The following is a 13,625-nucleotide window of genomic DNA, read 5'->3' on the forward strand; positions in this document are numbered from 1 at the left end:
TACGGTGTCTTCTAAGATCCAGTAAGCTTAGATACGAAGGATTCTGCTACCTTGGCAAGTTGAGACGTAAGAGAAACTGGTCTGAGTTTGTCGACTGATGGTGGGTGTGACTTGGGTAAGGGCACTACCGTGGCATCTTCCCATGCTTGTGGGACGTAGCCTTCATTGAAGGATGTATTTAATATGTCTGTGACAGGGCAAGCTATTTCGCATGCGAATTCTTTCAAGATCCACCTTTCATGTGTTCTGTAGGTGTTGTTACTTCTAGGTGTTGTTACTTCCACATATTCATCTGTCTTGAAAGTGATATGTATGTTTGCACGAGGTTGAACTTTCATGTGTTCTGTGGGTGTTGTTACTATGCCTTACATGGGAGGGTCTCGATCAGTGAAAATTTCAATGTAAGGTTTTTCTTTATAATTTTCTTGATTACACATAAGGGTTTCCTCTTTCTGACAATATCAGCCATTTTGGTGTCTAAATTATATGTGATTTACAATATAGGAAATCAGGAACCCCGTCTATTTGTTGAGGATGACCGAGTTTACAGTCTAAGTGACTTCTTAATCCTCAATCAGATCTTTTAATGGTAGCAAGTCAATATCAAATTGGCCAGGCAGTTACCATTTACCACCGAGAGAAAAAAAGATACCACTGTACTAAAAAAAAACACCTCTCAACAGCAGCTACCGGTATAGACAGGCAATCTCCAGAAGGGTTAGGGTTAGGGTCATTGTTAACAACTTAATGTCAGAAAAAAACGAAGCCTAAGATTTACAGCATAAGTAAGGATCTTCCGATGTACATGTATTATTGGTTTGGAAACTGTCTTCCAGTACCACCTTTTGTTAAAACATTGCAAGTGCTTCAAAGGTACCCTTCTCGCTATCATCTTCAAGCATAAGGCCACACCAATTTATTTCCTTGGTTAACGGATTCGCCGCTTCGTTTTTTTGCCAAAATGAAATAAAAATAAAAACAGAACAAAAATCCATACTCTCGGGCCCAGAATTGGGGCCCCAAAATCCACCCCGTACGTTGTATTTTTTCAAAATTTGGGCATAGTTAACAGCGTTAAAAATACATTGCTTCAAGGCAGAAACATTTTTCTTTGTTCAATTTGTTCGGAAAGCTAGGTTGCGTCTTCAAAAGTTCGTCAAAAAAAATTATTTTGATATAGAACTCGCCCCCCACCCCCTTTGCACATGTCACCATTCATGGGACAAAACTTCACTGACGACAGTCAAACGTACGGCAGATTTACTAAGTCATCGTGCCTGTAACAACATATCATCTCCCTTTTAGATATATATTATATTTCATTTAGAAACACATATTGTGTCGGAAACATGTGCTAGTAACGGGCAAATTATCGGCCGAACGTATAAACTCGGCCTGGGCGGCACATGAACACACACCTTCAAAACGATCTTTTTTCCAAGGAATATGTAAAAATAACACGACATAACAATGTATTTTGGCATCACAAACTGTATTACTCTCAAAAAGTACAAAATCCTACCACAAACATGGGAATTTGGCAAAGTAAAAAGTCCTCCATGCACGTAAGTCCATTCACTAACTTTCTCACGGTCGGAAGAGTCCACTTCGAGTAGGGGGAAACAGGCTCTTTTAATTATAGAAATTACTCTGTGAAAAATACTACATGTGCATGTGGCATTTTAACAAAGTTACATCTTATTTCGATACCTATAAACAGGAGTACAATTGCAAATAATGCATCAATTATTACATCAAATTTTTTTAAATAAAATGGTTCCCCCTACAAATAAAAATCCCCATACATCAAAGACTTTATAGTGAAACCCTAGACCATTGAATTTGTGGCAACTTGAAGAGTGTGTCATCAATGTGGCTATTTGTTTGAATGATGGCTATGTACTAGTATAATGTAGCTGTAGCATACCTAAAGTGTATAATGGGAAATATAAAATGTATACTACCGGTAGTATTTGGGAATTGGGGAAAGATAAAAAAAGAAATAAAATATCTGTAAAAGTAGTTAATTCTTTTGTCAATAACTTTTACACATTCCTGGAAATTTGTCTAAAGCATATATTTAGGATATTGTACATTTCAAGCTCTAAATAACTTCCATATCAGCCAGACACAATAGAATGCCCAGCCCAGTGGTAAGCTGTGTGCCCTGAACTAAGAAAACAATGGGATCTGAACAGAGCACCCTGATTTAAACCACTCTTTGGAACTTTGAAAGATGAATAAAAGTGAAACCAGTTGGATGGGAGTCTTGTCAACTGACACTCAGTGATAGTTTGTTGTTCATACAGTAAAGATGTGTATCTTGCAAAATAATACGAATAATTGTAAAGGGATGTAAGAGAAGTTGCTAGTAATGGTCCTTTCAGTTCAATAAGTGTCTAATATAATGTCTTATATCATTTTGTAACTTAACTTAATGGATTGCTTACTACATGGCTGTATGGCAGGTGGTCTCAAATTTTTATTTTATTTTTTTCGTCCCGCCCGCTCCATTTTTTTTCTAGAAAAATCCGTTAACCAAGAAATTAAATTGGTGTGGCCTAAGCCTGGTACTGGTAGGGCTAGGGTAAGGGCCAGGTTTGTGGCAAGGCTGTTTTGATAGGTTAAAATGTATGTAATTAATCCACAAGTCAAACAGAGTGTTGTTGTTCTGTCAAAAGGATAACAGATGTTCGAAAATGTAAAAACAATCCCACAGTGCTTCTCAACATTTTCCTCTCAACAGCAACTACGACTACAGGCAATGTCCAGTAGGGCTAGTCAAAACGATACGGTCAAGTGCTTTAAAGTTACCCATTCTCCCTATCATCTTCAAGCATAGAGGTTTAGGGCCTAGAGTTACATGTAGGGGCTGATGGCGCATTCATAGTTGTTCCAGAAATCAGTACACATTGTAAATCTTTAAGTAAACACAAATCACAAGTGGTGTAGATTGTTGTTGTTCAGTTGAGGAGCCAACAAGAATACCCAGCAAAAACAATTCTCAACATGTCCTCTTCAACAACTCTAATACATGTATTTCCCATACCAGTATAGACAGCCATGTCATGGTATTGCACATGAGTGGAATGTAGATAAAATGTGTGTTTGTTTGTCTGTCTATGTGTGTGTGTTTGTGTGACTGTGTAACACTACAGCGGTAACAGAGCATGTGTGCATAAGTTCTATGTGTGCTTGTTTGTTTCTGTGTGCTACAGGTACAACTTACAGACAAAACCTTTGAATTATTGGCTGATATACGATGGAGAAAGGTCATTTCATGGACACAACAGCAAAAGATTTTTTTACGGGGTGGCCGAAAATGTGGAGTGCTTGGTAGCAATGGAAGTGTGCCTGGCGGAGGACTGCATTAGTCAGAGTTTCAAACATTAGATTTATCTAATAAGTATGACACTGTTAAGACAACAACACTAAGAAAAACATGTGTAGTAACATACAAATGTAGAATACCTGTTAGTTTTTGCTATCTTCAGTAGTTAGACCTGTGTCCAACAAAAAGTCATGTCTTTGGTTCTGGATATTTGAGTGTTAGGGTTAGGGTTAGGGTTAGGGCGACGGAAGTACCCAGGAAGCCAAGTTTGGTATCGATGGAAAGGTCATGGCTCCAGTATTCCAGAACAGCAAACAGTTTTGGAATATCTTCTTTGGTTCTGGATTTTTGAGTGTTTGAAAGTGTTAGGGTTAGGGTTAGGGTTAGGGCGACGGAAGTCCCAGGAAGCCAAGTTTGGTATCGATGGAAAGGTCATGGCTCCAGTATTCCAGAACAGCAAACAGTTTTGGAATATCTTCTTTGGTTATGGATTTTTGAGTGTTTGAAAGTGTTAGGGTTAGGGTTAGGGTTAGGGCGACGGAAGTCCCAGGAAGCCAAGTTTGGTATCGATGGAAAGGTCATGGCTCCAGTATTCCAGAACAGCAAACAGTTTTGGAATATCTTCTTTGGTTATGGATTTTGACTGTTTGAAACTGCATTGATCTGCCTATTCTATTAGAATTATACTACATTACCACATGTGAAGCTGGATGTTATCCCAATTACATGGTACATTAGTCAGGACTCACTTAGATACACTTACCAAGCCCACTGAGAGGAGGCAGTATGAAGCTGACAGCTACATGTGGTGTAGATCATAGACCCATCCTGGGTTTTGTACAGGAAACATGTGCCTTTGTAGATGCACACACATTTATGTCAGTAGGAGAAGCACATGCACAACACTTCACCACAAAGTCTGCATAAAAACAGCGTTTTAGAAAACAGATTTGACAGCCGGATGGACTTTTCACACCGTCAAGGAGACCGCATAGTTTGTTGGCTATGCAAGTTCTCAGCAAGAAGAATTGTAACTCCTAAAAAGAATGTGGGAATCGCCATAGTATCCCCCTTATGCACATTTAAGTTAAACTCTCTAAAATGTGGCTATCATAATTTGCTTAGGGAAAATATTCCTTACTTATGTTACACTATCAAGTTATCATGTTTGATGCTATTCTTTGTTGTATGAATAAAGCAAAACTCCATAGCAAAATGCCAAATGCTTGACATAGGCAGAAATTCCTCTAAAAAGGAACACATGAAGCTCTAATGCAGGCCAGAAAGGCTTGCTTGTAGTTCGGATGTAGTTCCACCTCTCCTAGAACTATGCCCCTGTGGTTCACCTATAGTTCCACCCTAAGAACAAGGTTTGTGTTATTAGTCTGTAAATCCCATGTCACCAGCTACTGGTCTTGGACACTTGAGTCTTGATCAGTGATAAGGAGATGGGAATGGGTGACAGCTCTGGCAGTCCACTGAAACAGTGGGTGGAGCAGTTCCCAGGGGGTCATGTGACTAAAAGCCTCAGGCCCAGACCAAAGTGGTCTGCTATGCAGCATTACCCCCTGAAACATTCATCCTGCATTACAGCCAGTATAGTGCCTAATTTCACAGTAGAATATGGCTGTCTAAGGCACCTCCCTCAACTGTCAACTCTGCAGTGCCTTCAACCAATTAGTTTGCCTTTCTTCTGCATGCACAGTCTTTGGTTATGGTTGACCCTTGCATTAACAACAGGCTCAAGTACATATGTAAGTACAAATCCTCAACCGAACTACCCCCCCCCCAACTACTTCATCTGGTGCCGAGAGTTTCATTATATAACACCAATGTTTAGTATGTTATCATGATTATACTTTTTCAACGTGGAGATGATTGATGTTTACTTAACAGATTTATTTTCTGTTAGAAGTGACTGGGTAGGAAATGAAAAATATATTGATACACACATAAGCTTTGGACTGAGAAGCCATATGAGGTCACACCCCCGTGAAGGAGGACACTAGCAGTCTTCTTCCATGCTGAAGGACTACCTAGACTAGGGAGTAGACTGTGACAGATTCGCGTAAAATTTGGCCCAGCCAGCCACTAGTGATAATCACATCATTTTGCCACAGTTGACAGGCAACCCTCCCAAAGTGCTTTGTTGACCTAGAAAACCTCTTGACCAGTTCAGTGTAGTGTGAAAATCGACCTGAGGTACATCTGAGTACACAGACCTTCCTCTGACTGTAAAACAATGTCGACTTGAATATGACTCTCTTGTCACGTGATTATCTCATCAAGTCACGTGACAAGAGAACTCCAAGACGAGATCTGAATCGAGTTGATGAAGAGACAGAGTACGTCTCGAAAGCTCCCCAGCATAGCTGAACTTTTGTCGTGTGTATATGTATAAATATTTTGTCAAAAACAATGTCGACTTGTTTCAGAAACTTCTTGTCATTATACTGCTTACTTGACCACCAACACTGTACATGAACCACTATCCTCATACCAAATTTCAGGTCCTGTATTTGACCTAATATGAAGGCACAGGAGCCAATAAGTTACAATTATACTTTTGGGACTATTTTTTACAAAAAAGCTACATTAAATTATTTTAGGGCCTGCACCCAAAAAAATTAAACCAAGAATACCTATGGAACCAATGTATATCTCTGTTAAAATTTTAGGACATTTGGTAAAAAAACGTGGTGCCTCTTAGCAAATGTCTAACAAGAAACGAAGAGAGAACACAATGTAGGACCAAGATAGCAAACTGATAGAGCATTCTGCTCCCCCCAATAGGTCACATGGCCTATGGGGGGAGCAGATGTTCCCATACATCGTCACAATCATGATACTTCAGACCATCCTTTGCAACTCCCCATAGCACATGTAGGAGGCTCTGTATGTGTAGATGCAGTAGTTACTGGTTTACTGTTCAAGAACAGTATACTTAGTATTGTATCTCTTGAAATCTTTTGGCCGATATTGTACAGAATACATTGGTATGATGCTGTGTTTCAGCTCAAAGAAAACAGATTATGTTTCACCTCCAGGAAGGCACATGTTTTCAAAGAGCACAGGATTAATTTGGTGTGACCATCCCTGCTGGCAGGCTGTCAGGGGTGGAGATCACATCTTCTGCCCCACTCCAAAAGCCCCAGATGATTATTGATGATTAATGGTCATAAAAGAAAAGAAAGAAAGAATGGTCATGTCATCAATCCAGCATTACTCCCAATGTTCAGTGGGAGCTAGTTTAATTGTCATATGCTCACTATGCTATGTTAGATATATCACTCAATAAATACCATGACTCCTGCCGGGTTAACCCAAGAAGTGATCTGAAAATGCCAATGTAATGCAGCATTATACTATATAGCTGTACAACTGACTACTTTGGCAAGGGTAAGTTTGGTTTCAAGAAGCATCTCTTAACAAGGATAACTCAAGAAGATCCTCCTTGGTGTGAATATTTTTAGCCTGGTGGCTTGAATTACATGGTACATCTGGCAGGGGAACTCTCTGAGCATGGGAAGTGTGACAGCTCTGGCAGTGACACAGTACTCCCTGACTAAGGACTTACTTTGCGGGTAAAGAGGACCATGGTCCAGTCTAAGTTGTTTATAAGACCAAGGTTCGCATGGAAAACCAAATATCTACTCCCTGTGAAGCTATGAAGAGTTTCCTTGGGCAGAGGCAAGGGTAAGATAAGGTAGCATGCATGACTAATTGATTTCTACCAGTGATGAACCCTTGAGAGATGTGCCCATCTTACATGTATGCTGGCATCAAGCTGGTCACATGCTTCCCATTAGAACCCAGGTTTGCAAGGGGTGTTCACACTGCTCTACAACAATCTGGATTGTGTCTGTATTGAAATGGATTGAATAATCAAGTGGCTACAGTCTGCCATCTTGAACTTTCATAGGGAGCCACTGCAAGCCTTGGTGCAAGTCATCATTCTGTAAATTTTGGCAAAGACAAGAATGCAAAAAGCGTGTTGAGGGCAGAATCTTAGCAGACATACAGGGAACACCTTTGAACATGTTTGTGGTGGTGAATTTTTGTACTCCTACTGTGAGAGGGCCTATATTTTGCGGAATGTAATATTCTCTAAAAAAGACACCTTATATCCAAGTCCTTGGTATATCCTACAACTTTTAAAACTTTTTCCCTCAGCATGACATGTGCAAGTCCATGACATCTGTTATAGATTTGTAAATGCCAGTGGCACTGTAAGAAAGTAGGTCAGCTGCCATCAGTAACAACTAAGCAAGAGGATATCAGATATTGATCCTCTCTCTACCACCATGATATTAATTATGGCTTTCCTTGGCCTTGGTTCACATGTGAGGTGGGGGGTATGAAACTTTTTTGTCCCATCTTTAACATGCAGATTTAATCAGAGCCTAGCAGTCACACACCCCTGTTGTACAACATGTGGGTTGGTCTATCCCTTCTAGGGCTAAGTGATCTGTCACCAACGGCTGGGGTGTTAACTAGCCCTGTTTCCCCTGACATGGCTGAAGCTCCCTGTTGTCCAAATTACATGGTCCATCAGTCAGGCCTCACTAAACAAACAACAGGATACTCCTGGGCCACAGGAGGGCATCCTGCAGTAAGCTGCCAGCAAGCTGACATCCCCCTATGCTTCCATGGGCGGAGAAGTTTGGTCATGGATATTAGCTATAGTTCCATTATGCTTCCTATGTAATTCCTGGTGTCTCACAGTGGAATCACATATGAAGTACATTCCAGTATGCTTCCACTGTGAGACCGAGGTTCGCAAGGGTGCAGCAATTTTTTTAGGGTTGCCATTACAAATCAGATGGCACCCAGTCTACTGCAGCACATTGAAGTACATATAGTTGTTTCGCTACCCATTCTCTATTGGTAACAGGTTAGGATGCCTAGCAGGAAGAGCGTTGATTCCTCATTGAATAAAGCCCAGAAGATAATCTCCAACTTGAGTCCAAGCAGATTCTGTGGGGCAAGGGGAGTATATTGGCCGCCTGTAACCATTTGCTGCCCCACGGTGGCGTATTGGATACTGCCTGGCCAATTGGATACTGTTTTACCAATTTGATATATTGTATTGCAGCCACCCAGAATCTGCTTGGAGATTAAGAGAAGAGGGGGTGAATCACTGCATCGCATTCATCGTTTGCTATTTTCTGCAAATCATAATCCTTCATTTGCAAATTCAATCCTTAAACCCACCTACACACACTATCCAGAGTGGGTGTCCCTTGCCAATTCATCACACAGACATGTACATGTACATCCTAATTCCGTGTTTGACAGGTACCGGTGGTAATACCTGACCTCTGACATTTCTGGGTGAGTGAAACACACCTCAATCACCCATGGTCAATAGGCAATCTTCCCATCTTTTATAGGTCACCGCTGATCTTTCACCCCAGCCTAAACCCTCCCTGGTGCTATGCTGATTCCTCTGGCTAACTCATCTTATCTATCCCTGTCTTAATTACTTGGATGTTGTTGCACCCCCAACGATCTGACAACCACTTCTCAGGTTTCTTGTTCCTCTTGATATTTCGCTTAGCTTAGTGTCATGCCTGTCCATTTTCTGCCCAAGGCCATGTCTAGAGTTTGCAACTTCCAACAATCCCTTTCTGGTGTCTTTTGCTGTAGGTTTTCTAAAACTACAGGTGCATGGCTGTCTAACAAACCATTAAGCAATTCTGAAAACCCGATATAAAGCTACTGCTGAACAGATTACAAAATATTTCTCTCCCACTGATTTTTCATCACAGACAAGAATGGTGACTACTGCTGATTATCAGACATTATGTTTTCCCTGTAATCAGCATCCTTGACAACAGGCTGCAGTACTACCTTATCAGCTAGGTGGCATTCCTAAGAGGGACTGCAGCTAGATGCAGTGGTCAAGGGACAACTTGAAAATTTTATTAAAAGATGGGGAGAAACATGTGAATCTGCTAGTAGAAAATGGCAGTCATGCAGTTGCCTATCTAAATCATTATATGATATATAAAAAGTTTATAATTTGTATATAACCTACCTTGTCTAATTTCCCACTGAAGGGCATAATCTTGGGTGGCGGCGCCTTCCCCTCCAGTGTTCCCGTCTTGTGCGCCGGTTTCATCTCCACGTCCTCGTATATGTGTTTATCGTAGCAGTTATCGTACAGTCCCTCGCGGTTATACCCCACCTTCTGCACGGGCAGGTTACTGTTTTTGTCCTCCTTTCCTAGCAGACTACCCACACTACCCATGATGGTGGAGCACGGCGAAACGTTGCTGCGATGTTGCGGGGGCACGAGCGGTAAGGCATCGGAGTGGTTAAGAAAGGAAGTTTCCAGCAGCGTGGTGTCCGACATGACCAGGGAGTAGGCTGCTGGTTGGGCCATGGTGTGCGCCGGCTCCCGCCCAAATCAGCTCTGCAGAAACGACAGGAAAAAAACATCACGTCAGCATTTACGTCAAATCTACAAAGTATTTATAAGTACTTCAAAACAACAGCATGACTGCCAGTATCAGTGTATCCTAAGCCTATAATACAGACTTCCAATTATAGATATAATTGTAGAATGTCAATAATAATACTCAGACCAGTCTTGTTCCAAAAAGTCATCTTGTAACTTGTAGGAAGTATACAGCCAACACAAAACTGAAATAGAACCCTGATCTGCTATGAGTTAAGCTTCAAATGAATATTGACTACAGACTGCGCACTGTCTAAGCCTCTGGGCCTCAGATGTGGCTAGACCACATGGATATTGCTGACTAAATACTGCAGAAGCTCACGCCCAGCCCTGTCAGTCAGTCCTCATTACCAGCAGGTCCTAGCAGGAGCTGACCACCAGGCACCAGCCACCAGTCATCATGAATAGGAACTACTGTATTCATGACATAGGGCACTGGAATGTAAGGATTCACCCCTCAGCAGTGGAATATTAGTCTACATAACATGTGGACTGGAAACAGATGTGGAGATGATATCTGCTTCCTAACACTGGTCAGGAGCCTTTTCATGTCCGCTGTGGAAATCACATTCTTGGGAGAACAAGCCCTGTCTTGCTTACAATTAAGGGCAACAGCAAAGTGTTTGGTGGCTTTTATTCACATTTTCTTCAAACGTTTGAAAGAAAAAGTCTTTTGTGGGAAAGCACACTCTTGAGAGAACAAGTCCAGTCTTGCTTACGGGTAAGGCATTACCAAAATTTGTCATGACTCATGGTTTCAGAGGACATTTTTTTTCACTTGCTAGAAGACCATTCAAAAGACAGCCTCGAATTTGAAAGCGTTTTCTTGTGTATTTTCTTGTTATTACGAATTATCAACAGTGATCTAACAATCACACTTGGTGTGGTTCTTTGCCCAAAACCAAATAAACACCTTGGCCCTGCCAGCTAGGAGGCCAATTTGCCAGCAGAGGCTCCAGCAGATTTGAGTCCTTTGTTCAGCCTACCCTGAAAATTACCCAGTGCTCAAGTGTACTTACACAAACACTTGGCTGACCCTTGCGATCACCTTGGCCCATTTTCAAAACCTCAGCTGCTAATTTTTCAAAGTTTAGGCCTAAACTTCCCCTAATTACCAGATTTCGGCATCTGGAGTATCTACAGCAGCTGGACGTGACACTGAATACTCAGCAAAACAAACCACTCACTTCCAGTGACTGAATTCTGGATGAATTTTATCTACATGTATATTTGACATCTTTAGTAATAATATATTAGGAGAATAAAAATCAAAGGTGGCTAGCACGAATAGTACCAGAAGTCAACAGGGTTCTTTGGATATAAATCAACAGGGTTCTTTGGATATACAACACTTTGATGCTGATATCAACTGTCTTGCTCTACATGTCTGGTCATCACAGCCATATGACCCCTGACCTCTAGCCTGATGACCAGGATAGTGACCCCTAGAAAACACGTACTGTCCTTTGGTCTGGGACAAGGAGCTGTTCTGGTGACCTACTCATCTGGTGACCATCTCTGATACAAAACTAGCCCCTGCCAGTCTCTTTCCCCGAACCCTGCTATTATACTTCTGTTTCTGTCTTTCCTACCTGCCCATCACCTACATTTGTAAGACTTTCATACCACACAGGCTGCAAGTCTGATTTCAGTACTGGCCCACCCCCATCAGTAACAAGTAATGGCACAAAAATGCGACTTCCAGTTGCTTCCACTCTCTTTCTCATCAGTTCTGACACATTTTCTCAGCAGACACATAGGTCATAACCTTGGCAGAGCATTCGGGTGTGACTGTAAAAATAGACGAACTTGGGGAGGGGGGCTAAAACAAGTGCTAACTCACTCATTTTTCCTATAGATGAAGTACATACTTCCTCTTTTCCTTACAAATGTGTTACTTCTTCCTGTTCTATGTTTGCAAACAAGATCGTGCAAATCCTGGCCGCATAACCAGGGCAACAGGCGCTCAGGACAAGCGCTGGGTAAACACTGCGTCGTGACAGGGGAAAAACGAAACCCCGTCCTCAACAGTCCTGGAGAACCCTTGAAGCTGTGATCCGTACTTACATGTCCGTCTAGGCCGGGACCATTTCCACCATGATTAACAAAGGGAAAGACGGGAAACGTCCAGTCGGAACATCACATGCCATTGACCTTCCAGCTAGTTTTAGTCTCTTTACAAGCTTGTCCTGGATGGGGGCCAAACTTTCTGAACTTCCCATCACTATCCAACTCTGGTAAAGTATTTTCACATGACCACCCTGTCTTCTCGTCTATACCCCATTGTCACAACACTGACGAACCAGGGCAAAAACTCAAGTTTAAAGCAAGTGAAAAGCACAAAGAAGTGACATACAAGCCCAGTCCTAACAACATGCTGACCCTTGGGCGGACTGACATCCACAGTACAGCATTGTGACGCTATTTTTACCCTGACCGGCAATCACAGGGGCCACTAGACAAAGACTCTTCACACAAACACTGGATAAATCATCCCCAAATGCAGATGATACAGGTTCTCACACACGTTACCTTGTACTGTCGAAAACTCCATCCTAGTGTTAACCTGGAGTAAAACCTGTAGTGACTGGACAGAGAGGAACTCCCTTCTGCAGAGACCGGAGCTATCCCATGCCAAATACTGAGAGGCCCAGGGCAGGCACAGGAATGTGAATCAGCCACATGCTGACTAACACACAAAGAGCGGACGGACTTCCTCAGACTGCCCCGTTTTGGACGCCTGAGTAAATAACAAAAGTACCAATTTTCGACCGGGAGAAAGGAGGTGATTAGGAACCTAATCCAAGTGATCAAACAAACCTTAATGCTGAATGAGAGCTTAAGGAGGTCATTAATCCGAGGTGTCTGATCACCGATCAAGGATCTTGTATGGGACTTCATCTCAAGGACTTCATCTTGTGGGTTTGGAACAGGAAAATGATTATGGAAGTGTTTCTAAGACTTAATATAGTTATACAAGAAAGCCACGCATATCAAATGCCTTGATTTAAGATATTTTCAAACTGCAACTCAAAACAAATTACTATAATGATGAAGTCTTATTTTGATAATTCTAACACTATAGTCTGGTAATTTTCACACATTTTATTTTCTTCAAATTTTATTATGTTCTTCATTCTTTATGATATACAATTTGCTTGTTTCTAAGAAAATGGAAGAAAATCCGCCCAGCACTAGCATGACCTTCCTGACCCTCCCAGTAGGCCGTGAGTCTACACGGCAGCAGCAAGCGAAACTTCCTGTGGAGACTTACATTTTGGACAAAGACGTCCTTCAGAAAAGGGGACAAGGAAGGAAAAATGGGAATCTTGCTTTCTTATCTCATAATTGTACATGTTCGTTATTGTATCGTAAAAACAAGGTTGCATAGACAGGAGGAAACTCTTTAACACATTAAACTACAGACCAACCATTCAAATTACACCTCAACACACTGAGAATAACATTTGGAACGAGAAAACAAAACGCCTGCATTTGGGGTCAGATTTATCTGGGCTATAAGGCAGCATTAAAAATGAAAGCACAGCCCATTCCCATGATTCCCTGAGGACCGTGCCCCTGACAGGCCTGATTAGCAGCAGTAATGAGCTCATGATGGGAGGTCCTCCTCTTTTTCTCTCCTCAGTCAGGCAGGCCATGGTCAGTTATCATGTCACCTGCTTGTATTTACTGATGGTCAACAGTTTAATTCTCCACTGACACCTACTACTGATCATAGTTAACCTCTTGCTGAGAGATAACCTACTGTTGACCAAAGTTGGTCTACAAACTGCACTGCTGGCCACAAATTACAATTCACCAACTGCGTAC

At 41.7% G+C, this 13,625-nt stretch overlaps 1 protein-coding gene across 4 annotated transcripts in view; it reads right to left on the reverse strand.

Moving 5' to 3' along the window:
* The window catches only part of LOC109471611 (leucine zipper putative tumor suppressor 2 homolog), a 72,998-nt gene that overhangs the window by 19,118 nt on the left and 40,255 nt on the right, over positions 1–13,625 (reverse strand). For all 4 annotated transcript variants that reach the window (XM_019770953.1, XM_019770954.1, XM_019770955.1 and 1 more), the window contains one exon: positions 9,372–9,749. In XM_019770953.1, coding sequence (XP_019626512.1) covers positions 9,372–9,719 — 348 coding nt within the window. In that variant the 5' untranslated portion in view covers positions 9,720–9,749. The remainder of the gene's footprint in view (positions 1–9,371; positions 9,750–13,625) is intronic.

The sequence above is a fragment of the Branchiostoma belcheri genome, unplaced genomic scaffold, assembly GCF_001625305.1.
Source record: "Branchiostoma belcheri isolate BF01 breed outbred unplaced genomic scaffold, Haploidv18h27 scaffold25, whole genome shotgun sequence".
Taxonomy (NCBI): domain Eukaryota; kingdom Metazoa; phylum Chordata; class Leptocardii; order Amphioxiformes; family Branchiostomatidae; genus Branchiostoma; species Branchiostoma belcheri.